This window comes from Macrobrachium nipponense, chromosome 8 (genome assembly GCF_015104395.2).
Source record: "Macrobrachium nipponense isolate FS-2020 chromosome 8, ASM1510439v2, whole genome shotgun sequence".
In the NCBI taxonomy this organism is placed as follows: domain Eukaryota; kingdom Metazoa; phylum Arthropoda; class Malacostraca; order Decapoda; family Palaemonidae; genus Macrobrachium; species Macrobrachium nipponense.
The window spans coordinates 38,552,086-38,579,457 of record NC_087203.1 but is presented as its reverse complement, the minus strand read 5'-3'; the positions used below and the strand labels follow the sequence as shown (position 1 = coordinate 38,579,457).

At 37.3% G+C, this 27,372-nt stretch overlaps 1 protein-coding gene across 1 annotated transcript in view; it reads left to right on the top strand.

Annotated features, from left to right (window-relative positions):
• LOC135222693 (tRNA-dihydrouridine(16/17) synthase [NAD(P)(+)]-like) overlaps positions 1-27,372 on the top strand; it is a 160,163-nt gene that overhangs the window by 109,181 nt on the left and 23,610 nt on the right. The window contains 4 exon segments of the mRNA XM_064260877.1: positions 3,882-4,041; positions 5,419-5,420; positions 19,698-19,749; positions 19,752-19,890. Of these exon segments, the coding sequence (XP_064116947.1) occupies positions 3,882-4,041; positions 5,419-5,420; positions 19,698-19,749; positions 19,752-19,890 (353 nt within the window).

Below are 27,372 nucleotides of genomic sequence, written 5' to 3'. Positions count from 1 at the left end.
TATTTATTTATTTATTATTTTCAGAGTACAGAAACTACATCAGGGACTTTATCATAAAGATAGTAAAGAAGTTATTTGCGGTGTATTCGGTATCTTGAGAATTATTTTAAACTGTATTCATGTTGAAGACGAACTTTTTTTTCTTTTCTGCATTTGAAGACATTTATCTCTCTCTCTCTCTCTCTCTCTCTCTCTCTCTCTCTCTCTCTCTCTCTCTCTCATGCAGTCTCCTTCATGTTTACGAAAGCAGCATATTCCAGCAGATATTTGTTAAAATCTTGAAGAATGCGTCATCCCCTGTATTTGCGTTTTCATTTCTAATGGTGTGATAAAAAATAAAGGTTAGTTCTGTTATTGTTGCATCAGTTATTGAAATTCATCGCATTCCATGACTGTGTTTGTCAATATTTTTAGTTGCTTTTTTTCAAAACTTATGTCATTATGGAATGGTAAGGAATCTGACACACCCTTAGACTTTATTCTTCGTACGAGTAACCTTGACACACTTTTCAAGGGCAGAGACGTATTCCCAGTTTTGAAAAGCTGGTGATAAACAATGCCTCTTGTTAGCTCTTAGCATCTTATCAAATTACAATAGAGCTTGGGGTAACGGCAGCACGTAGACTGACGTGTTGAGGACACGTCTTGGGATGGTATGAAACTGGCTCAGAATTAAAATCAGGATTCTTGTTAATTTTAAGTTTATCAAATTAATTTTTGTAATTTAATGACGTGTGGCTGAGCAGATGTTGATTTTTCGTTAGTGTGACCTGTATACTGGATACTGGACATTCTTCCTTTCTCTGTGTAACACATGAACTTTCTGGATTGTAAGTTCTTTCTACTTAAAAATTGAATTCTGTAGGTTTCACAATGTCTATTTTATAGACCCAATACTTCCATGTTGTCTTTTATGAACAAAAAATATCGGCAATATTTGAAATATTTTGCCCCTTTAAAAAAAATACAAGAACATAGTGTATATCCAAACAATAGATAACATATGAAATATTTTGCGCCTGTGTGTGTGTGTGTGTGTATGTGATCTTTGACAAAAAAGTAAAAAGTCAGTCGGTAGGTACTCAGTTTCTTTTAATGTGGTTTTGATTTTAATGGAACTCTCTTCACGGAATTCTTTCTAAATTGCCTTATTTTTTTTATGTTTTGGTAGAGAGAATAAATGTGTGTGTGTGTGTGTGTGTGTGCGAGTGTGTGTTGGAGACGGCGTTTGAATTTACGAGTCCCATTATGGGAAAATGGCTTCATTCTTGTGAGGCTCATTAAAAGTAAATGCCTTGGGAGCCAGTGAGCCATTAGCCACTTGTTTATGTTGGACTTCATATTAGGGCGGGATTATTTTCATAAAGGGAAAGGTAATATTGCGGGCTTCGTAAATAATGAAAAGGGGATAACTTGGGGCTACGGTGGAGCCACCTGGGACTCCTCCAGTGAGTGCCTGAATTCGCCGTTAGAGCCGCTGTAAATGTTAACGTGTGAACTGAGGGCCGCTGCTGCTAGATGCTTTGCGCTGCTCAGGGGATTACAAAGGTCCTTTTAGGGATCCGCCTGAGGAGGCTTTGTTACACATACGCGTCTTGTGTCGTCAAGGATTCTCGCGGAATCACCTGGACTAAAGAAAGTGAACCGAGTCGAGTCATGACGTCGAAAGGTAGTGGTGCCTATTAGATGTGATCATTTGGGTCTTGTTACTGGCTTTGAATGGGGTTCCCGAGTTAGGACAGGGAATCGCTAAGAGAAGAAAAATGGCAAGATGCTTTTTCCTTTAGGGTGAGAGTTCTCGAAGGTGACAGTTATTACTTTTTATGTGTCTTAGAGAGAGAGAGAGAGAGAGAGAGAGAGAGAGAGAGAGAATTGAGAATTTTTCGGATCACTTCTGGGGTATTTGGAAAGTTTTTAAGTTATCTTTAGTCGTCAAATATAGAATAGACTATAAAATTTAGGCCGAATGCCAAGGGGTGGGACCTATGAGATCAGTCAGCGCTGAGGGGAAACTTGAGAAAAAAAGGTTACAAAGGTGTAACACGGGGGAAATCCTTGCAGTTGCACTGAGACAATTGTTAGAGAATATGAACGGAGGTACAGTAAAAAGATTGGAAGGGGTTGTTGCTAGGGCCGAAGGGACAATGCAAAGAATGTCTACAGTGCACCGCGCGTGAGAGGTGCACTGATGACACTACCCCCGTATGGTGTTAATTGTCAAATATAGCAGTGGCAAACCAGTTCAACTCCTTCATTGTATTGTAAGTATCTCCATTACATTGTAAGAAATCATAATCTCGGCACAACACTTTTTTACTGATTTAATATTTTTAAATTAATATTTTTAGTGTATGATTTAAATTAAATGAAAACGTGTGACATTTAACCGCTACATAATTTCTCAGAACTGTGAAATAGCCATAACTTCCGCCACTGCAAGGAAACTTATTTTTTGAATAGTCATGTCGTTAGCGAGACTTATTTTTGAAAATAGTCTTGTCGTTAGCGAGACTTCGTTGTGCTCAGAGGACCCCGTAATTACGCTCTTGATATTCAGCTGAGCAGAAAGTGTAGACGGGGAATTCATCTCGTAAGAGTTAAAGAGGGATTCGTCGTTGACAAGAAAGGAAAGGTGATTCTGGGGAGGATATTTTACGGGACGTTAATTTTCCTGAGAACTATGATGTTCTTCTCTGGAAAATCTAAATGAGGATTTCACCTTTCGCTTAATTCGGGTGGAGGCGTTCTGGAACGTGTGCTCTCTTCCAGGGCTGATTGTGACAGGATTGGTTTCCAGAATTTGGTTAACAGGGACTGGTTACCAGAATTTGATGGACATGATTGGTTCCGAGAATTTGAGTAAAAGAATTGGGTCTCAGAATTTGATTGGCATGATTGGTTCCGAAAATTTAATTGATAGGATGGATTGGTCCCCAGAATTTAATGGACATGATTGGTTCCGAGAATTTTATTGATAGGATGGATTGGTCTCCAGAATTTAATCGACAGGAGTGGTTCCCAGGATGTGATTGAAATGATTAGATCCCAGAATTTCATTGGACATGATTGGTTCCCAGAAGTAGATTGTCATGATTAGTTCCTGGAATTTTATTAATAGGATTGGTTCCCAGAATTTGGTTAATAGGATTGGTGATCAGAATTTGATGAACTTGATTGGTTCCCAGAATTTGATTGACAGGATTGGTTCCAAGAATTTAATTGACAGGATTAGTTCCCAGAATTTGATAAATAGGATTGGTTACCAGATTTTGATGGACATGATTGGTTCCCAGAATTTTATTGATAGGATGGATTGGTCCCCAGAATTTAATCGACAGGATTGGTTCCCAGAATTTGATTGAAATGATTAGATCTCAGAATTTGATTGACAGAATTGGTTTCCAAAATTTAATTAACATTATTATCAACGCCAAATAAAGAATCGTATTAAAAGTAATGAATGTGAAGACGGAGGGTCAGTCAACTGGTCCAATAAATGAAGCTGGACGGAACAGAAAAATATATGATTCAAATTTCATTTAGTTTTTAATCGTCTTACAACTAATTTGAGACCCATTCAACCTGTTTCATTTTGTATGATTTTTTATCGTTACACCATTTGTCGGTAAATTGTAAGTTCGGATTTCCGTTTCATTGGAAACAAAAACATTTTGCCTTATATGCCATCGTGCTGAGCTCCTACTGTAATTACTTTTGTAAAATCCATTTTGCTACGCTTGCCTTTGCTATAGCCATTTCCGGAGTTTATATTATTTTTGGTACAATGTACAGTTCGATAAATTGTTCATTTGCAACGACATGACTATTTTCTTTTCCTGTAACATCTAATCCATGATAATATTTATTTTTTCCCTTTGCAGTTTTGCGCCAATGACCCCGACACGTTCGTGGCAGCGTGCCAGTTAGCTGCCCCCAACTGCGACGCCGTTGACCTGAACCTGGGATGCCCTCAAGCCATAGCTCGCCGGGGTCATTACGGAGCATTCCTTCAGGAAGACTGGGACCTCGTCAGGACTATGAGTAAGTTCTCAAGCTTCTCTGTCGATTACGTAAACATTCTGACAGATTCACTTACAGTTTTATTGCAGCTGATTTTATGGCCGATTGTAGATTCATTTACAGGTTTATTGGAGCTGATTTTATGACCGATTGTAGATTTACTTACAGGTTTATTGCAGCCTGTAGATTCACTTACAGGTTTATTGCAGCTGATTTTATGACCGATAGTTGATTCACTTACAGGTTTATTGCAGCTGATTTTATGACCGATTGTAGATTCATTTGCTGTTTTATTGCAGCTGATTTTATGACAGATTGTAAATTCTCTTACTAGTTTATTGCAGCTGATTTTATGACCGATTGTAGATTCATTTACTAGTTTATTGCAGCTGATTTTATGACGATTGTAGATTCGCCTAATAGTTTATTGCAGCTGATTTTATGACCGATTATAGATTATCTTAATAGTTTATTGCAGCTGATTTTATGACCGATTGTTGATTCATTTACTACTTTATTGCAGCTGATTTTATGACGATTGTAGATTCGCCTACTAGTTTATTGCAGCTTGATTTTATGACGATTGTAGATTCATTTACTGGTTTATTGCAGCTGATTTTATGACGATTGTAGATTCGCCTAATAGTTTATTGCAGCTGATTTTATGACCGATTTTAGATTATCTTAATAGTTTATTGCAGCTGATTTTATGACCGATTGTTGATTCATTTACTACTTTATTGCAGCTGATTTTATGACGATTGTAGATTCGCCTACTAGTTTATTGCAGCTGATTTTATGACCGATTGTAGATTCATTTACTAGTTTATTTCAGCTGGTTTTATGGCCGATTGTAGAGTCATTTGCTGGTTTATGGCAGCTGATTTCATGACTGATTTTAGCTGTGTATTTTATATGCTGTTTATTTCATGTAGCAACTAATTTCGATATTAATTGGCTTCTATCGTGCTTGCAACAAGATCAAAGCAACTCCGAAAATTGGATTTGTTTTGTTTACTGTGATATAGATATATATATGTCAAATTAACGTAATTATTGATTGTTTATTTTCTAAATCAGCCTTGTAACTTAGTTTTAATGTGTTCTCTTATATTTAGTTCAGCAGCTGTTGTTGTTTTTACGTCAACGTAACGTTCAGTGTTTTTCTCCAGTGATTCCTTCCTCTTTGTTGTGAATTACGTAACTAATCGTGTTAACGATTGTTTTTTTTATTTTGTTTTCGAGTTGGAATGGAACTGTCGTGCTGTGAGTGGAGGCCGGCCGAAAAGAGTTCCCGGCCTGTCTAAGCTTCTGGACGTACGCTCTTTTGTTGGCAGCCTTCTGGAGATTTATCTCACGCCTTTTTGGAGGAATACTCCGACGGACCTCCCTTGGAAGTGGTTTTGCGTAGATGTGCTGAGCCATCTACGGCGTATGTACATCGTTGGAGTTCGATCACGGCTGTGATTTTTTCGCAGGTGTTAGTCACTTGCGACCGCCCCTGTACTCCTGTTTCCCAGCCTGAGAATTTGGCGGAAGACGTGGTCGTCGCTGTCCCGCACGTAGGAGGCGTTACGCCAACCACTGTCCTGTCCGTCTTCAGCTGCTAGTCCAGGAGAGCTAAGGGCTCGTGAGGAGGCACGTAGGGAGGCAATTGCCAGGTAAGTAGGTGATTATCCTGTGTTTGTCCCTCGGGATTGAACTCGACCCCTGTGTCTACCTGGTCAATTTGCGAGCTCCCCCGTATGGCTGTTGAGAGGTTGAAGCGACCTCCAGGAACTCTGTGCGTGTCTCTGTAACATAGGATTTACGCACCCATCTTAAGGGTTAATTGGTAGCTGATTATATTTATATATATATATGTTTGTGTTGAGTTAGGGGTATTGGTATTCATTGCCCCTCTGAATTAATTTGAATTAGTTTTAAGTTTAGTACCAACTCGGTTAGGTAGGAGATTTAAGGTTTTCCTGTCTTTTATTTTCTCTAGTCTTCCTTCATCCTTATAGTTATAGGTTAGTGGTTTTTCATTATTGGGCCCGTATTATTATTATTTGAGCCTTTATGGCATATTATGTCCTTCCTTGCTTTGTTAGGGTCAGCTTTCAGTATTAGGAGGTCCTTGTGAGCTGTTATTTGCTCTTTGTATTTTTGTATAGTAATGGTTAAGTTCCTCACAAGGCTTATTTAGGGGGTTAAGTGTATTTTTGTAATTAAATATTGTTAATTTTGTTTCTGGTGTTTGTATCCACATTCCTCATACCCTTTGTGTACTTTCTTACTGCCTACGATCCTGTGATTATTGAAATATAAAGAACCTGTATTACGGCCCAAAGGTGGGGCGTAACAATTTGGCGACCGTGAACAGGATCGTACGCAGGTGTGCACAGAGTTTGGGTTTGTGGAGCAAACTCTGGGATAGGTTGCAATATTTAATTGGTTTTTTGTTGCTTGCCTTACTTTCCCCCCTTGTAGGTAATTCACTCTGGAAGACTTTGTTTTGACCCAGCCCGAATTTTTGGGCTCTGCTGACTGCTTAAAATATCTTGCCATATTAAGTAAAGAGCATTTGAGGAGTTGTGCTCGTTGGTTAACTATTTCTTTTAGACCCACGGACACTAAGGCTCAGTTGTTGTTGTCTGTTAAGGCGATGGTGGCTCGGTGGTATAGCTGAGTGTGAGGATTTTATGGCTAGGGATATGATTAGTGGAACTTCTGGAGAAGATAATTCTGTTGATGAAGAGTCAGTGTTAATCCACTGGGCTGTCACTATTGAGGACCACCCTCGTACTGGTTGTTATGTATAATGGTCCAGCTAATTAACAAGAGTAAAAACAAAGTTTCTAATAACCCCTTTGTAGAGGTACAGCCAGAGCCAGTACAGTCTGTGGTGAATCCTGAAAATGAGGACCTTAATATAATTTGTATTAAAAGAATAGAATTATTGAAGGTACAATTCGAAGAGAATGAGAGGGAGCGAGGCGCCATGAGTTGGAAATGGCTAGAATTAAACTTAGACTTGGCTAGGTTACGAGCTAACCCCTGACTTTAACAGTACTCCCACCGGTCCTTCTTCCTTCCGATAGGTTTAACATGAGTGCGGCATTAAAGTTGGTAGTGTGTGTTGATGAGGGTAACGTGCCTGAGTTCTTAAGGCTTGAGCGGGGTGGCCACTAGGTGTCTTGGCCCACTGAGATGTGGACTGTATTAATTCAATGCAGGTTAGTAGGTAAGGCCATTCGCCAATATAATGCTTTGGAAGAGAGTGTAGCCAGAGATTACTATAAAGTTAAGGCATTAATTCTCAAGGCGTATGACTTGGTCCCTGAGGCTTATCGCCTGAAATTTAGGAATTCTATGAAGCCTGATACTATGTCGTATGTGGAGGGTATGCCCGTCTTAAGGAGGAGCAGTTTGACGACTGGGTAAAAGAGTCGCCAGGTGGTCTCCTTCTCCTCCTGAGGGAGCTGATGCTACTTGAGGAGGTTTAGAAAACTTGTAGTAAAGAACTTAGAATTCACCTAGAGGAGGTAAAAGCATATAACATAAGTTAAAGCTGCTCAGATAGCTGATGAGTTGTGTTAAAACACACCGTGTAGGTAGTAGTAGTTTTGGCTCATCAGTCGTTAAATCCCAGCCTGCCAGGCCAAACAATAATAATTGGAGATCCAATACCCTTTAAAATAAAACAAAGGTTGAAGCTAGCCAGGGAAATAACCCGAGTGGAAGGAACACACGGGGTGTTTTCCAGAGTAATCAAAGTTCCAGTAATGTTGGTAGAGCTAGGGGAACTTGTTTTTGGTGCCACGAGCAGGGTCACTTTCAAGCTCGGTGTCCTGCCCTGGAGGAGGTATCTCCAGCGGAACGGAAGGGGAAGGGGTAACAACAATGTCCCCCATATCTTTGATTGCTAATGCCCATAACTCCACCCCTAATGCTGAAGTGAGTGTTCCCCAGGAAAACTGAAGGAAGGGTTATGTTTAGTGGTAGTGGAGGTGAAATAAACCAATCGCCTACTAGCTCTCCTTTGTGACTTTTTGACAAATATTTATTTGGCCTGCAGTTTGGTGGTTGATAGTAAAGTTATCAGAGTGAACTTCTTACGGGACGACTGGGTATGCTCGATCATTGGTGTTGTCAAAGGTTTTTGAAGGATGTTGGTGAGCATGGGAAATTATGTGGTCCTGGGTGGGTTCCCTGATACATGTGGTTTCTGCACCTTTGGTGAGGTAGCGGCATTCTTCCCAGGGTATCACAAGGTGACAGATTGGCAGTGGTTAGAAAAGCTCCCCATCCCTGGTATTGACGGCATTTTGGGAAATGATATGTTGGATGCCCGAGGTTATGAATTATTACCCCAATAGTGTCCGTAACTGCAAAGTCCTGTGGCGATTACCACTCGAGCTTCTGCAAAGGCTGCTGCCGCCTTCACAGAATGAGGATAATTTTAAACTTTAGTAGTTTAGAGGTAGAAGCACCTCCGTGAACTCCTGTTCACTTCGTTGTACTCGAGGATCTGCGTAATCAAACATTAATCATATTTGTATATATATATATGCATGTTATATTGAGTGGTCGGTATTTGGTATTTTGCCCCTCAAAATGTTATTTGAATTAGTTTTAAGTTTAGAATTGCACGGTTAGGTAGGAGATTTAAGGTTTTCCTAACTTCATTTTTCTGGTCTTGGTTTCCTTCTTTCTTATAATTTTGTAGGCTAGTGGTTTTATTATTGGGCCCGTGTTATTATTATTGAGCTTTGGCATATTATTATTCTTTACTTTGTTAGGGTTAGCTTTCAGTATTAGGAGTCCTTGTGAGCTGTTATTTGCTCTTTGTATTTTGTGTATATTTAATGTTAAGTTTCCTCACAAGGCTTTATTTAGGGTTAAGTGTATTTTGTGAATTAAATATTGTTAATTTTGTTCTGGTGTTTGTGTATCCACATTCCTCATACCCTGTGTACTTTCTTACTGCCTACGATCCCTGTGATTATTGAAATAAATAAAGAACCTGTATATATATATATATATATATATATATATATAATATTTATATATATATATGAAGTATTCGCTCCACGGTCAACATATATGAAAATATATTTACTCCAGGGTAGAGCGAATTGGATGTTAAAGGACTTATGTAGCTTAATGCATATATATATTGTGTGTGTGCGTGCGCGCGCGTTTTTTGTGTATGTGTGTGTATGTACGTATAGAATAAAGTATCGAATATAAGGGAAGGAGATGGAGCTTTAACCACCATGAATATACATATAAGTACGTAATATCAGTGATCTCGTGTATTAAGTTTAGAGAAACAGTTGTCCACGAATCTCCATTCTCCATGGTATCTATAGTGGCCGAAGCGTTTCTTATATCTTCTGGCAGCTCCCTAAGAAGCGTTCGTCCCAGCAGATAGAAAAGAACTGAAGTCTCCTTTGGGATAGTGAAAGGAAATGTTCCTGTCTTACTCTGGGAAAATTCATTGTTAGACCAAACGTGACCCTTTTTACATCTTGCAAAGACGGCTCGTAATAGTAAAATCGTGCTCTCTCTCTCTCTCTCTCTCTCTCTCTCTCTCTCTCTCTCACCTCCACCTATAACGATTTTTTCATAAAATGTTTGGTGTTTTCGGAGAGTTTTTAGGTCTTAAGACACTTAACGGTAAGAAAAAGGTAAATCTTTGCATTTTCTAATGTCTTGTACGTGTGTGTTTGAGAGAGAGAGAGAGATGAGAGAGAGAGAGAGAGAGAGAGAGAGAGAGAGAGTGAGAGAGAGAGCTAAAAGTATAATAATATTGTTGCCGAAATCCTTGATTGCAGACATTGGTGAAATTTTCTGTGAAAATTCTCATTATGACCAAGTTTTACTGAATTAAATATTGCCGAGAACTTCCCCCCCCCCACCCCCCACCCCACCCCCTCGTGAGACGGATTGCCAAGAACTTTTGTGAAGATCTGAGGTGTCGAGAACCGGCGCTGTTCCGTTTCCTGCTCGAGGACACTGCTCAGTGGGATGAAAACTAGCAGACACTAATTGGCCCATTAAAAAAGAAAAAAAAAATCCTTAACAAACGCCATTGAAGCACCCAGAACGTACATTAAATTTTGAGTTGTGATCCTGACTCAGTTGGATTTTCATTCAAAGGAAATGTAAGGATAGCCATAGGACACGGCTAAAATGGATAATAATTCCAAAATGAAGCTTTGGGCCCAGAAAAGTGATGCCCGTTTTTAGCATGGAACAGAAGTAAAATAAATATTAGCAATGAAGACAGTGTGTGCACAAAGGGATGAAATGACATTTGATGGAGATAGAATGAATAAGGTTGAATTTTTCAAGTACTTATGAACAATTACATTCATTACAGCTTCTCTTGGGCTGGATTTTAACGAAAGACTAAGAAAGGATAATTCAATAAAATGGAGAGTCAATTATCATTATGTCATCTCCAGTAAGAAATTAATAGTAATTAAGCATCAAATCCTGGTCCTGTTGGAGCTGGTTACAGGACTAATGTTCATGAGATTCTAGATTCGGTTTTTGCTCTTTTGAAAGAAAACTTCGGAATATAAAAATTCAAGGATAAACCTCGTTCCTTTTGGGGGGCGCGGGAAGCCGAGTAATAATATCCCGTTATGAGTTTTCCTTCAAAGTTATAAAACGACGTCCTCTGCGTTAATGGAGTCCAATAAAGGACCCAAAAAGTTACGGAAGTTATCTGGGTGCATATTTACAGGCTTATTAGCGTTCTAATACGGAAGTATACGTACATTGCATTTTTAAAATAAAGTTTTGTATTTATATGGGATTCTGGACATTATTTATATAAATATGTATATATATACATATATATACATATATAGTTTGTATATTTTGTTACGTATTTTATTAATAAATAAATAAGACGAGCGGATCATACCAGTTAAGTTACGAATTCGCAACATCTACAAAATGGTTAATTTTTCTTTTATAAAATGTAGTTTAACAGACAACTGAGTAGATAAAAAATAAATAAGTAAATAAAATACAAATAAATAAAACCTTCGAGGGCTGGCTTTAAGGATTTGTTAGTAATTCTATGGATGAAATTTATTTGCAGTAAATTACATTTTATTTAAAAGGCCACTATAGAAGGTAACGTCACTTCGATAGCGCCAACATACATTTTAAAAAGTTTTAGGTTGTTTAATTCTATTACAGGTCACTGAATATTATCGATTTGACAGTCAGTCACTCAACACGTTCGTAACACGTTCGTCATACCTCTGGTCTGCTGGTAATTGTTGTGGAGTCATATCCTTTCGTGTTTGCAATATGTATAGAAATGACAAGGCAAGAACTTCAAGGGCCAACCGTTATTGGTAAGAGGTTGGTAGTTATAGATTCATGGTTATGTATTTGAAAGTATGTTTTGTATGTGTGCATGTATATATATATATATATATATATATATATATATATATATATATATATATATATATATATATAGGTTAGTGTGTGTCTGTGCATGTTAATATGCATACACGTGTACGTATGTTTGTGTGTGTGTGAGAGAGAGAGAGAGAGAGAGAGAGAGAGAGAGGCGCATGCGCAGTTCGGAATATTGCCGTCACGATGCAGGAAATTGGCCTTTGGCAGGTATCCTGCAGAGCCAGTCAACCTGGTGTGAATCCCCCTCCGCAATCTCCGGCTATAGTAGTAGAAGAAGAAAAAAAGAAGAAAAGAAAGAAAAAGCTATGGTTGAAAGGGGCATAAAACTGATTAACGATTTTAATAAAAGCGCCGACGATGCTTTTTACAGGGAGTCCGAACGACGCCCTTGCTTTGCGAAATCGACCAACAACTTTAATTTTTAGGATTCCATTTTCCTATATTGACCCATCCATTCTACTTGCTCTCGCTCTTTCGCTCTCTCTCTCCCCCTCTCTCTCTCTCCAGCTGCGGATCAATAACTGGCATCCGGCCTTTATTGGGAGACACTGAACAAAATTATTCCCTTCTAGTGGTACAAACGCACGTATACAGTGTGTGTGTGTGTGTGTGTCTGTGTGTGTTGCATGTCCGTCAGCCTCTGTTTATACCTCAAAACTATAACAGCTTTTATCTTGATATGAACTTAGCTCACTTCAAAAGTCGACCAATTACCATGGATATGATACCACTTCGAAATACTCATGTTTGTTGTAAGTATCCTAAGAAACGTAGCTGGTCGTTTAAGGTAGTGTGTGTTTACGGGAGGTTCTCATCGTTCTCATCCAAGTAGGTCTGTCACGGTCTCCCTACTCGAGCCCAGCCGACATTACCGCGTATAATTCCTCCCAGGAGATGCCCAAGACATCCGCGTTTCCTTTTTTTTTTTTTTTTTTTTTTTTTCGTCTTATCTCATCTACAGACGGAATTTTCATGATTACGAATATGGTATCATTTCTGATTTTCCTGCCACCTTACTTCTGATGTTTTTCTTGAAATTTTGTACTCAGATTTACAGAGCTTTCAGATACAAAGTGTCATGTCAAGATTCATGCTGGTTTGGCGATACAGATCACACAAGGCTTTTGGATTATCTTTCGTGAGCAGTGTCAGTCTGTTTGATTTCAATGTCTTATCTAGTTTGCCCACTGTTTAATTTACTTTTTTATTTATTTTATTTTTTTAAACAACTTTCATCAAATTCCGACCACGGAGACCATCTACCGGGTATCATAGTTCCTGAATGTTTTGAAAGATAACCTCATTACGTAATCCTTTCTCCATCTGATGTTATTCCATACCTTCGTGCATTCTCTGTGCCCATTACTTCTGTTTATCTTAGATTTGTTTGATTCCCAACTCTTAAGATTTATGATGCGTTGTGTTAAATGAGTTTCTAAAAATATTGAGGTGTTTCACAGGTACCGCTTCTAGAACCGCAAATCTATTTCGACATTCACTTGCAAAAGCCTTTTGAGCACCTCAGTGGCGTGATCGGTATGGTCTTGGCCTGCCACCTCGTTGGTCGCGAGTTCGATTCTCGGGCATTCCATTGAGGAGTGAGAGATGTGTATTTCTGGTGATAGAAGTCCACACCCGACGTGGTTCGGAAGTCACGTAAAGCCGTTGGTCCCGTTGCTGAATAACCACTGGTTCCATGCAACGTAAAAACACCATAAAAACAAACAAACAAAAGCCTTTTGATGGTCGTATTTCCGAAGCGTTGTCAACGTTTTTGTTGTTTAACTTTAATTTCAGCTTTAATGCGGCAATGACAAGATGGCGGTGAATTATAACCTTCTGTAATTCTGTATAAAAGTCTGCTTAATTTCTTTGGACATTTCATTTGTTGGTGCATAGCACACTGTAGTACTCATATTGCACTGTTTTGAGTTCCACGTTGGCCGAGTGCATTTCGCACTCGGCTACCAATCTGGTGGTCCGAAGATCGATTCTCGGCTCGGCCAACGCGGAACAAGAATTTATTGCTGGTGATAGAAATTCATTTCTCGATACAATGTGGTTCTGATCCCACAATAAGCTGTAGGTCCTGTTGCTAGGTAACCAGTTGGTTCTTAGTCACGTAAAAATATCTAATCCTTCGGGCCAGCCCTAGGAGAGCTGTTAATCAGGTCAGTGGTCTGGTTAAACCAAGATATACTTAACTTTGCACTGTTTAGATTTAAACCTTGCCAGCAGTAATACACTGCTCTCGAGTCATTTAGTGTCTTTTCTGCATCAGGCGATAACATTGTGCCTATTCCTTCCCTACCACTACGTTCTTCTCCTCTTGAATAAACATGGTCATTCGCATTACCCCCTTCAAATATTCTCTTTTCCCATTCCTGTGCACCGCGATTCCTGTGATTTTTACCCTAAATCTGTGTTCATCTGTCGATGCGGTTAATGCTTCGTCTAATGTAAATACATACCTACCTACTTACTGGAGTTAGTGAACTTCGAGATTTGAATAAGGCTGAAAAGGAAGTTCACAATTTGACATTTCTAATAAAATATACATTTCTTCGTGTAATATGGAGCGATTTCTGTGTATGATTTATAACTAACGAATTATATATTATTATTATTCTATTGAAGGAGATTGCTGCTTCAGCTGCATTTATTTTATAATAAAATAAAATAAAATAAAACAAATGCAGGTGAAGCAGCAATCTCCTTAAATAGAACATGCTTGAAAGAGGGTCTTCTACCTAAGTATACATTATTATTATTATTATTATTATTATTATTATTATTATTATTATTATTATTATTATTATTATTATCCTTGGGCTGTGAGTGACGTCATTTGTGGGTAATTTGCTCCGACCTTCGAGTAGTCAAATAGTGAATTAAGTTAGGGATTATAATAATTAACTGTGCCCCTTGTAACAGATGAAGAGTTTTGATTTAATCCTAATGATCTAGGAAACAGGTTCTTATAGTATTGTCCTCTCTTTATCAAAGTATTGTAACTTTTACACCTGCGATATCCACGGGGCATAAAACTAAGTCACATGTAATGAAAACACGATTTGTCTTCGTTGTTTTTGTCTATAATCGATTATGGCGTCGCCTGAGGTTTGAGAATCTATCAGTAAATGTCGTCTTGAAATTCAATAATTAGAAAAGATTCTGTTCGGAAGGACAAAGGAATGGGCACCTCAGTGAGGCATATGTAGGGTGCCCATAAAGTTATTCCCGGATTTCAGACCTTTATTACACACAAACCATGTTAGGTAGAGGTATAAGGTTTTCTTCAGTTTCAACAACAATGACTAAAGTTTTTTTTTTTTTCACATTGATAATAAATTTCAACATGTGCCCCCTTTGTTGCCCTGAGTACGTCTAAGCGAAGTTCTATCTCACGCCAGGTATTCTCCGACATCTCCATAGTTTCCGTTGCTAGAGCTGCTGTTATCCTTGCTTTTAAGGTTTCCCCATTAAGTACTGGTGTACTGTACACTTTATCCTTGATATAACCCCATAAGAAAAAGTCAAGAGGCACGACGAACTGATTTTCTAGGACTGCGCTGGAAGGCGTCACACCCAGCAACAACGGATGCATCACTCACACTGGGTCCTTCACTTATGGTGTTCAACACTTCCAGTCTCTGTGAACTTTTTATACCAGTCATTAATGCTTTTAGCTTCTGATGGATCTGTTCGATATTCATTTCTGAACTTGCGTTGAACCGCAACAGGTGATTTTGTTTCGTGGTACCATAATACATACTGGGTTTTCTTTTGCAATGACTCCATTTCTGGTATTCTTGACTCAGCTGGCGGATAGAGTGATCACAGTGGCATCTGTAGGCAAACAACGAGCAGTGAGGAGAGAGAGAGAGAGAGAGAGAGAGAGAGAGAGATGACGACGAGAGAGGAGACGAGAGAGTACTATAACTAAAGAGGAAGGAAAAATGACTAATGAGATAAAAGGGAAAAGATGTAATGATAAACAGATAGATATATAAAATTCAGCGAGAGAGAGAGAGAGAGAGAGAGAGAGAGAGAGAGAGAGAGAGAGAGAGAGAGAGAGAGAGAGGTATTTTAGCGGTGAACTTTTTCTTTTGTTGGGCATGATTGCCAAGACGAAAGTTATGCTAAAGTTATTAAACGTCACCCCCCATTGCATCAAACTTTACGCTTTCTTCTCGAGCGAAGCTCTGAGATAGCGTCTTATTTTTGTTTTCTTTTTTAATTACATTTCCAGAGGTAAATGCTGTTTTTAATCAGTCATTTTGTTTCGTTGTATTCCACATTCGGCTAACAATTGCTCAGGGCCATGTAAATAGATTTAAAAAAAAAACTGTAAAATGCTAAAGAGCACATCAGTAACATGCATGCACAAAAGGGACGTTCAGATATTAAAACAAACTCATAATATTCTTTAGTTTTCATCTATATTATTTAGTGTATTACTTTCAAATATTTGTGATTTTTTTTTTGCTTTCTTTCGAATCGAGCAAAAGGGCGTATTTTCTGTATTATCTTCAAGGGGATACGATCATTATCATGAACGTTTGTGCGTCAGCTTTTCTCAATAGCTCTGTTCAGGAAACGCAATCTCAAATAATGCGGAAATTATCCATTTTCCTTTGCAAGATCATAGATATTATTGTGTCTTATGAAAATTTACAAATATCCCCATTCTAAGCTTTAACGCTGTTTCCACATGACACAAAAATTCCTACATTTTTTTCTAAGTGCGAATGAAAAGCCTTACTATAGTAGATTCATATTTACCGTGCATATGATGTCTAGGCCAGTTCCTTACGACGCTCCTGATTGGCTGTTAATAAGCCAATCACAGGGCTAGAAACTTAGTTTCTCGAGAGAGTTCATATAGGCAGGATGTAGATTCTACCTCTCCTGAGGGATACGTGTTTCTAAAGTATCCCTCAGGAGAGGCGGAACATATATCCTGCCAATGTGAACTCTGGAGAGAGACTAAGAGTTTCCAGCCCTGTGATTGGCTTATCTATAGCCAATCAGGAGCGTCGTAAGGGACTGGCCTAGACATCAGATGCACGGTTGATGTGAATCTACTAATGGATAAATCAGTTTCCTCTGTATGTTTACAGCATCTACGGTTCAAATGCTTTCTTATTTTCCTGGTTTCTTCCCTAGAAACTGATAATTTTGGAGTTTCATATCAAAATAGCTGCTAAGGGAGGCACATCAAGCAGAGTTCGTCAAGCAAACACTGACTTCCTGTTCTTTCTTGTGAATGTCATCAATTGCAGTTGTTGAGCTGTCTTCTGCCAAGGTAGAAGATAGCAACTTTGGAAGACATTTCTCGTTGTATTGGTTCTTGACTTTCGTCTTACTCGTGAGATTTTTCACTGCATCTTTTTTTTTATGATTTTTATTGATCTTCCATCATGGAAGGGTCTTCTAGATGTTGATTTGACTGAATATCCTAGGTTTAAAGGTGAGATGAAAAACACGACTTAGAGGAGCATTGAATAAATTTCTCCTATCCTAGGTTAGAGGTGCATTTTCTGTGAAGTTCTTTTGGTCCTTTGGGAAGTGATGAAAAATTATAAATATATATATACGTGTATATATAACGGGTATCTATATATATATATATATATATATATATATACATGATATATATATATATATATAGTATATATATATATATATATCTATATATATATATATCTATATATATATATCATAACCATGTCATCCGAACCCAGATCATTCACAGGGCGTCTATCCTTCTGCTTTTAAGGAGAGATTAAAACGGTTGTACATAGACGGTCCACACCAGGCCACATAAACCCTTTCACACTTGACAACATTTAAAACCGGTCGCCATTAGGCAAGGGCCAGTGGTGTCATATGACCTGCTTAATCTAAAATAGACAGACAAAACTTGGTTGATATTTTTTATGAGCATCTCGGAGTAGGTGAGTGATAGTCGTGGGCTCCAACTTCTTATGGAAAAATATTGCTTCCGCTGACCTCTCTCGATGCTTTTAACCGTTCTAGAGTCTAGATATTGGCTTCAGCCTCTCCTAATATTAAAAGGTGTAACAATAACGTCCTGACTCTTGTATGAGAAATCTAAGATCCGTATTAGATTCTTACGTTACACCGTCGTTTTCACCTTTTGTGTCGGGGACAAAGAATTTTTGAGACATTATATAATATGCTGCGTACTTATTTTTTTTGTTTTTTTTTTTTTTTTTTACTAGATTGTACTTCATCCGAACTATCGGAGTTAACGGGAATGAAGTATCCGTTTATTTTCATTTTTTTAAAATATTTGTCGTGCTAGAATTTTATTTTGTCAAGTCATGTCATGAGAAAATGGGACCAAATGAATGTTTTGTGACATACTGCTTGCGTTCTGTAGGGACTTTTCATATTCCCTTTTATAAAGATTTTTTTCATACCGTTATTTTCGAAACCCTTTTTAACTTGACTTTTGAAGATGACAGCCATATTTGTATTTGAATTTTTTTATCAGATAACTTTTTTGTCATTTGGACAATGGACAGTCCTTTGATCATTTGAAGGGTACATTATTAGCAATTGAAAATGTACCACATCTGAAGCGTCAGCTTTTAAAGAGGGGTTCATTTGAATAGAAAAACAGAATTTAAATTGGTCGAGATCATCAATACAAACAACTGCAAAAGTAACAACCAATTACCAATATTGTTTCTTGGTCTGATTGGTGGAATTTTGATATAATTTTAATTTTGAAATGCGTAGCAGGTTCTAACTTTTTTTTTTTAAAAAAAATTGGATTTATATACCGTTTTCAATTAAAGATATTGATTTTGGACCACAATGATTTTTAAGTAAAGTACAACAAAACTATTTATGTGATACAAAGAAATTTGACCCATGATTTCAATTTGTGGGTCATTGAGTGAATTATTAATTAAGTGATCTAACTTTTGACCTCATTTCATGGGACTCCATTTCATGGGTCTCTGTCTCTGAATATATTCACAATTGAATAATTTGACCACTGACCTAATTTTACGAGTGCATTGTATTTTTGAGAACGTCATTTTCTACTTCCGAATTATTATTAAAGGATTTTTTTTTCTTTTTTTTCTTTTTTTTTTTTGTTTTTTTTTTTAGAATGCGACGTGTGTAAATTTATATGATAAGGTTTCAATGACAAATTATACCAACAGTTTTCATAAAATTCGGAAATTGGTAGATTTTTCTATATTAAGAAACGGCAGTATGCACAGTTTTCATACTATATTCTAAACCTTAACTGGATAAAGGTCTTGATCATTTACATTAATATTAATTAACCAGTAGTGGTTTTCTATTTGGAAATTAACATATAGTAACATGCAAATATTTGAATCAATTTCTAACTCGCTTCAGGAACAAACTGAGGAAGTATAGGGTAGGAGGCAGGAAATTTGATACCAATGTGAGGTAAAAATGTGTTATTTTTACAATAGTTATATATTCTTAATGATGGTGATGCTATCATAATGTGCAGATCTATATTTTTTCAATCCTTTTTAATTTGAAATTTTATTATTATTATTATTATTATTATTATTATTATTATTATTATTATTAGCTATGTAAGCTACTTTATTTACAGAGCTTCTACTTGCAGCCGGCACGCTTTGTGAAAAGTGCAGTGAGACTACCGTAGATTTTATCAGATTAGCCACTTTAGTCTTAATTGCTATTTGACAAGTCATTTCTACAAAACCACCAGTAACGTCAAGTTAGACTAGCGGAGCTCGCTAGTTCAATATTGTCGTTGGACATCGCGAAAACTTAAGGGCGTGTTGTATAAGACTTACGTGTTATATCAAATATTTCATATTCTTTGAAAGATGACTTGTAATTTGGATCAAGCTTCAGTCCTTCTCCCAACTATATACAGAGTTACGCATAATGTCAAATACATATAAGTTTCACTTGAGTGATCATTTTGTTGCGAAGTTGTTAAAAGCAAAACTTCAATCCCTCTCGCAGTTATAAAAAGAAAAAGATTTACGCATGGATGTCAAAATATATATATATATATATATATATATATATATATATATATATATATAATGTATATGTATATATATATATATATATATATATATATATATATATATATATATATATTTATTTATTTATATAATTTCACTTGGGTAACCAGTGTTGTATATAAACAAAACTTCAGTCCATTTCTCGGTGATTTCTTTCAGTCGAGAGCGTCAACCGAGGTGGACATCCCCGTCACGGCCAAGATTCGCGTTTTCCAGACGTGAAGCGGACTGTGGAATACGCCCGGATGCTGGAAGGAGCTGGAGCCTCGATGCTCACCGTCCATGGAAGAACCAGAGAGCAGAAGGGACCGCTTACTGGCCTGGCTTCGTGGCCTCACATCAAAGCCGTCAAGTAAGCAATCTGAAGGGAAGGGGGAGGGGGGGGGGGGAGAAAGAGGGGAGGAAGGCACAGGTTTTATGGTGTAATGCTCCAGTGGTTACTGACGCTCAGTAGGCGCTCGGATTCACAGCAAAGGCTGGAATTTCCTTTTGCAGTATGGAATTTGGGGGAATTCCAAGTTTTGGGGTTTGGGAATATATTTCATATAATGTGTCTGCAATGAATTGCTTTGAGTTGCTTTTCAGACGAGTGCCTACGTTGGTTCCTCAAAGTAAATTAAAAATTGCTAAATTTTCTATAACTTTTGAATGTCCAAGATACGCTAATAGTATGGAGAGATTTGAATATTAATGTTTTAAAGATATCTTGATAGTATTTCATTTTACTGTTAGTGAATCCGTACGTTTATTGTAAGTGTTTTGACTAATCTTTAACATTGTTTTTAGAATACTGTCTTTAGAAAAAGACCCATTGTTTTTCTTATATGTGCAGTATTTAAAAAAAAAGTTGCCAAAGTAAGCTGGTGTTAGTAAAAAGGCGTAACGCCTGTAACCTCATTTGTAAATTGAAACTGTAATATAAAATTTAGGCCAGAGACCAAGAGCTGGTACCTATGAGGTCATTCGGCACTGAAAATGATGCTGTGAAATAACTGCTAAGAGAGGGTAGAAACTAAGATGGAAGAAAGGTAATAATAGCGGAGGCACAGTAAAAGGAATGAAAGGGGCTGCAAAGAACTTCAAGTAATGCCTGCAGTGCACCGCATCAGGTGCACTGACGGCACTACCCCCAACGGGGCACATTAGTTACGAGTTTCTGAAAACCTTAAAAGGTTCCATCCCTTTGCCGCCTGCCCCAGTAAGCGAGAGAGAGAGAGAGAGAGAGAGAGAGAGAGAGAGAGAGAGAGAGAGAGAGAGAGAGAGAGATCGTATTTTTATTGACATGAACCGGATTCCATCATTTATTAGAGAATAAGACGGGGATATTGAATGCACTTATCCTCTTCAGTCTCCTTTTTTTTCTTTAATATATTGAGCTTTTAATTTGAAATTGGTTTCCAGTGTGTTTTTTTTTTTTTTGTAGTAATCATAACGTAAACTGGATTATCAGTACAGTTAATTTTTATAACAAGACTATTTTTTGTTACAAAGTGAATTTTAGGAATACTAAGTCTAAAAGTCATTTCTTTCGTTTTCTTTAAATTTGGGGAATGTGATGACCATCTTGAACAGAACCGACAGACATGTTTAATTTGTTTATAAATAAAACGTTTGTTTTACAGTGCCTGTGCCTAAGACTTCAATTATAGTGGTTTGGCCCCTTATCACTCATCTTCATTAGTGCCTTTTGGTTGTACCTTTCTTCATCAGCATTTAACAAATCAGGGTATTGTTTGGAAATAACCTTAAAGAATCTCATAAGCGTCTTGTGTTTTTGCGATGGTCAGATTTCTGAATAGTTGAAATTAAGCTAATGGTATAACTTTTAATAATATTTTTAGTAGTGTTGAGACTTGATCAGAGCTTTTAATTCTCTCTCTCTCTCTCTCTCTCTCTCTCTCTCTCTCTCTCTCTCTCTCTCTCTCTCTCTCTCTCTCTCTCTCAAATTATTTCACCGTGAGGTTTTTTTTTCCCGATTTGTCACTCGATAAAGGAGGGATCCAAGAGTATGATAATTATGTACTCTTATTTGCAATCATGGCTGAATTTAGACCCGTTTACGCATCTTTTTATCAATGAACAGATAAGCATGGTTTCCTCTTTCTTTCATCAAAAACTAAACCGGTAATCTGAACACTTATCTGATTCCAGTGACGTGAATATACACCCTCACTCATTCCAAAACAGTTTTTTCCCTTGGTTTCCGCTGGAAACTTCTGAGGAGGACCTTCTCGGTCAAACTTGGGTCGTCCAGGGTGCCTTAGCTAAGCCTAGCCAAGCCTTCAGACTTCACTGGGAGGCGCCAAGATACGAACCCTTTGCCTGACCCAAGATTCCCTTCAGACCGTCCAGAGGATTACCTCTTGTTGTTGTTTGAGATTAAGCTGACCTTATGCCAGCTCGGGCTCTTGCTCAAAGAGCAGCCCGTAGACTTGCCTCTTTCCGTTGAACTGTAGTTACTCTGTTCATGCTTTATACAGTTCCGCAAAGGCGCTGGATCCATTTAACTCTCCATCCAGGGACTTGAGGTTGCTGAAAACCTGAAAGGCTTTATCCTTCAGCCGCCTGTCCCAGTAAACGAGCTAGAAAAAAAAATTTATTTACATGAACTTGATTCTCAGGTTCACTTTCTATAGGAGGTCATGAAACAAGTGGCAAAATGGACACAGTGTTTTTGCAAGTTACCTCAGGAAATATGAGCCGGTTGTGTGTCATGAATCAGTGTTAATCAATTCTAAGTGAGTATTCTAGGCAATCTGGGAATTCTAAGAAGGCAGTCCCCAGTTCGGCAGAGGAATTTCTTCCCAGGGCTTAACTTGCGAACACAGGGACCTATCAAGTTTTGACCCAGGGCCCCACCTCTGGAGCTACCTACAGATGCCAGGGGGAATCTGAAGGTTTGGAAAGTCATGACGCGCTTTTAAGTCATCGGGATAACAAACTGTTATTAATCTTCATTTTCCAAAGAGTAGTGTTGCAGGAGTCGTTGTATTAGGCCGGGTTATTTTAATTAGAATACAGGATGTAGGGGAATCCAAAAAATAGAACGTGAGTTGGAGGGTGGGCACGGAATTAAATAGTAATAAACGTTTTAAGATAATTTAAAGACAATTTATACGAGTTTTTACACATCAACAAATATCGAGGATAACGGGCATAACACATGGTCCCACAAACCATCGTCACTTCAGGGGTTTTTATATCCATTAAGTTCATGATGAGAGTTCTGGGCGAATTAGGATGAGTAGATTCCTCACGGACGGTTGACTTGGCATACAATTACTACGAAAGTACACGTTTGTATTTTAGCTGTAGTTAAGTCGGTAAATCAAGGACACTTCATATTAAAGGAAGGCAACAACTTAGACAAAACTTTTCTTGTATCTTCATGAAAAGTTTCGAAAAAAAAATTTTCTTGTATTTTCATGATAAGTTTCGAAAAAAAAAAATTTCTTGTATTTTCAGGAAAAGTTTCGGTAAAAAAATCTTGTATTTTCAGGAAAAGTTTTGAAAAAACATTTTCTCTCGCACGTGGATGCTACCCTTTACAATTGTGACATCTCAATCTTTGCGTATATATATATATATATATATATATATATATATATATATATATATATATATATATATATATATATATATTTATAGAAACCTCTATGTCAGTCTAATACATTTATTATAATTTTAAGTCTGAACTGAAGGCCTTGAAATTAAAATTGTGTATGAAGGATTATAGCTTATTACATCAGGCCTACCATCTAGTGTCATTCTTCATCTCTCGTGACATCATTTACTTGGAGAATCTTGCGATCAGAGAAAACGAGGCCAGCTAAATGCATACTTCCTCTCTTCCATTGGAAATGTATAGGTAATTTTTTTTATCTGGTGGAGTTCTCAAGAGAGCGATAGTGAAAGTGGCTTAGTTGTAAGGATATTTGGCATACCGTATACTTGAAGATAAATCCTTTTTAATTTTTCAGAAATAATGACTTGGTTGCAGGTTTCTTTCACGATGGTGTTCTCCGTAACGTATATATCCCAAATTTTCACACATTTTTTCTATCGTTACATGTCGATTATGAGTCTGAGCCCAGCCAGGGATGAAAATATTTATTACTGACAGAATAGGACTGTGTTTTTTATTTTATAAAAGAACCAGTCACACACATTCCCACTTTATGTATTTGTTCCCTCTTCCTGTATTACTTTTTCATTTTTCTTCTTCAACCTGTAATTTTTGTTGCATTTTGGTACAGTTGCCTCAAAATATTCCTTTGCCCCCTACCCTTCTGTTTCATGAGCATGGTCTGGTAACACCGCAATTCTACAAATGAAAGCCTATTTGTTTTGTGACAACGGACTTGAATGGTCGTGCTGTTGGTATGCCAATGCTCATATTTTCTAAAAACTGCTATAAACAATGTGTTAATGGTATACGAATAATGGTCCGCATTACAAATGAAATGAGTTGTTGTTAAATAAATAGAAAAATAGTAAAAATCATATTCATTACTGAATAATCATACATCGTCACCCTTCGTGACATACAGGTGTGGCTGCTGCAGGCGTTTGCTGAAATCCAAATTAGTTCAAAGTAGATATTTGGTGTCAATTGCAGAACATAATTATTTGAATGGAGATACGCTTTCGATTTACATAATCCATCAATTTATTAAGTAAGGAGATTATAAACCACAAATTTTAAGAACTATAAATTTTCATAAAGGCAATTATGAGAGGTTATGAGACGGAAGGCTTGGGAGACATTACTAGACATCCAGATGTATAAAGGAACAACTATACCCAGTGTATTACTCATCTTTTTTTTTTTTTTTTTTTTTTTTTTTTTTTTTTTTTTTTTTTTTTTTTTTTTTTTTTCGAACCACGTCTCACCAGAGTAGCCTAGATGTGGATTTCTCGTGTCACCCAAGTAACAACAGAACCACCCTGATGGTATTTTTATCATTGGTTGATATGGTTGCACGCTGAACTATGGTTGGGTTTATTTCCAGTCAATTTCGTTGGTATTATTAAACAATACTGAATTTACCTTTTACAATACCTTGATAATGACAACTGTAACTCTATTGAAATTGTATAACTGAGAGAGAGAGAGAGAGAGAGAGAGAGAGAGAGAGAGAGAGAGAGAGAGAGAGAGTGAACTATTCTTGGGTTTATTTTCTGTCAATTTCGGTGGCATTATTAGACAATACTGTATATACCTTTTATCATGCCTTGGGAATGACAACAATGACTCGATAAAAGTTGTATAACTTAAAAATAGAGAGATGCGGGGCTAGTAAGGAGTTCGTGACCACTGCTAGTACAATAAGTCATCCTCTTTAGTAGTGGTTTAGTGACTGGAGTTGACAATGGATCGTAATCAACAAAGAATCAGCAATAAGAACAGAATTATTGGCATGAGAGACTGGCATGTCTTGCAAACATACTGCAAGAGAATTGGGAATTTCATTGCCAACAGTTCGACTTTGGTGTCGAAGATGGGAGGAGTCTGGAAACCTCAATGACAGGCTAAGAGCTGGTGGGGAAGAAAAACGACCGTCGAAGATGGTAAGGCGATTACAGAATAGCCACGCAAAGCCCACTTACAAGTGCAGTTCCCATAAGGGACGCACTGAACTTGTGTTGTGTGTTTCGGATGGAACTATAAGAAATAGGCTCCACGCAGAAGGTATCCACCAAAGGACTCTGGCAGTGAAACAAAACCTCAAGGATCGGCATGAAGCGGCCTAGTTGGAATTTGCTCAACGTTATTTGCAAGAGAGGATAGACTTCTGTGGCAGAATAGTTTTCAGTGACGAAAACACCTTCGCTTCAAACACTTATGGTCGTCTGCATTGCTGGAGGCGTGATAATACTAGATACGACAGCCAGAATATTTACCAAGTGGCCAGAAGCTGCCATATCACCTGTAATATTTTGGGGTGGATACACCTGTATGGCGTGGGTGAATTGGCCAAGGTCAGTGGAAGGTTCAACGTTGGGCGGTATCTCGAAATTTTGGAGAAGGTGATGATTCCCTCCGTTCGCGCTCATGCAACTGGATGTCCTATTATTTGCCGCTTTTGATAGAGGTCTTCTATTTGAAGAGCCTTCATCATGGGACATAGCATACTCGAAGAAACTATCTTCTTTCTGCAGAGCCGGTCCTCTAGATGATTCCAACAGAATTACCAGAAGAAAGACAAATGCAAGAATGCATTTAGATATCAGACTATTTGCCTGCTTTGACAGAGGTCTTCTATTTGAAGAGCCTTCATCAAGAGACATAGCATAATCGAAGAAACTATAGTCTTTCGGCAGAGCTGATCTTATAGATTATGCCAATAGAATTACCAGAGGGGAGTCAACTGTAAGAGTTCATCTAGATATCCGACTATTTGCCCGCTTTGACAGAGGTTTTCTACTTGAAGAATCTTCATGAAGGGACATAGCATACTTTTTTAAATGTTTCTGTACTTATTAGCCTTGTAGTGTAATGGTAAAAGTAGTTTATAATAGTATTACTTAACTGAGCCTTATGTTCATATGTAGATTTTATGATATACACATGTATGTATGTATGTATGTATGTATGTATGTATGTATGTATGTATTAGCAAAGGTAGCATGCTTTATTTCGTGTAAATGATGCCTCATCGTACACAGATGAGATAAAAACACAAGCTCTTCATTGACAAAAAACGTATATCAATACAAATCCAAAGCTTTTGTGTCTGTGTCCCTGAAACTATTCATAAAAAAACTGAATATGAACATGAGGTTCATTCAAGTAATACTAATATAAAATACACTTGACATGACATTACAATGGTAATAAGTACACAAACATTTAAAAAACGTAATAGACTGTTGAATTCTGTGTAAAATTAACTACGAGTACGGTCAGTGTTTTCAGTATTTCTCAGTCATTCCGGATTGTAAGTCTTAGAAACTTAGATGACGTTGTCAGCTGAATAGTTTGACCCTGTTGTTCCTCTGGCATGGAAGGATTAAAAAACAATTTTTCTTTACTGGAACAAAACATCTTAAATTTTGTTTGTCAATATTTGGAATACAATTTTATACACATGAAAAAACAATGTCTTGTTGTTCATATATATATATAAATATATATATAAAAAAAATATAATATATATATATATATATATATATATTATATATCTATATATATATATATATATATATATATATTAAGTTATACAGATAATAATTGAACAACCCTGTGCTGCCCGGGAAAACTGATTAACAACTGATAAATCAATCTCTCTCTCTCTCTCTCTCTCGCCTCTTCTTCTTTTTCTCTCTCCCTTTCCTGTTAAGATAGTTGCTTCAGTTACATTGCCCAGTATTTTTGACATTTTATATTTCACCACTACTCACCCCGTTCATATTGGGGCTGAACTTGGACTTGAACTACATCACGGGTGTGTCTGTGCATCACAGTGACCTCAAAATCTAAGGATTAGACATTAATATCCATCATTTTTTACACTATATTTTTTAGGCCCTGTCTCACCCACCTTCCTATCGGGGCTGAACTTTGTCTTGAAGGGCATCCTTCTTAGTATATCAGCAAGCTTCCAATATCTAACTTGCAATAGTTAATTTTTCTTTTTCTTTTAGCTAATGACAAAACTATATTTCTTATAATTATTAGCTTATTTTAGCATACTTTTTGATATTGTAAAAATTAATTCTATTTTTAGCCCTGAAGATGGGAAAGGATTCCCGAAACGTAGGTGTAATAAAAAGAAGAAATTATCTCCAGTCTTCTCGCTAACCTGTTTATTATTAAACTTAAGCTCACCAG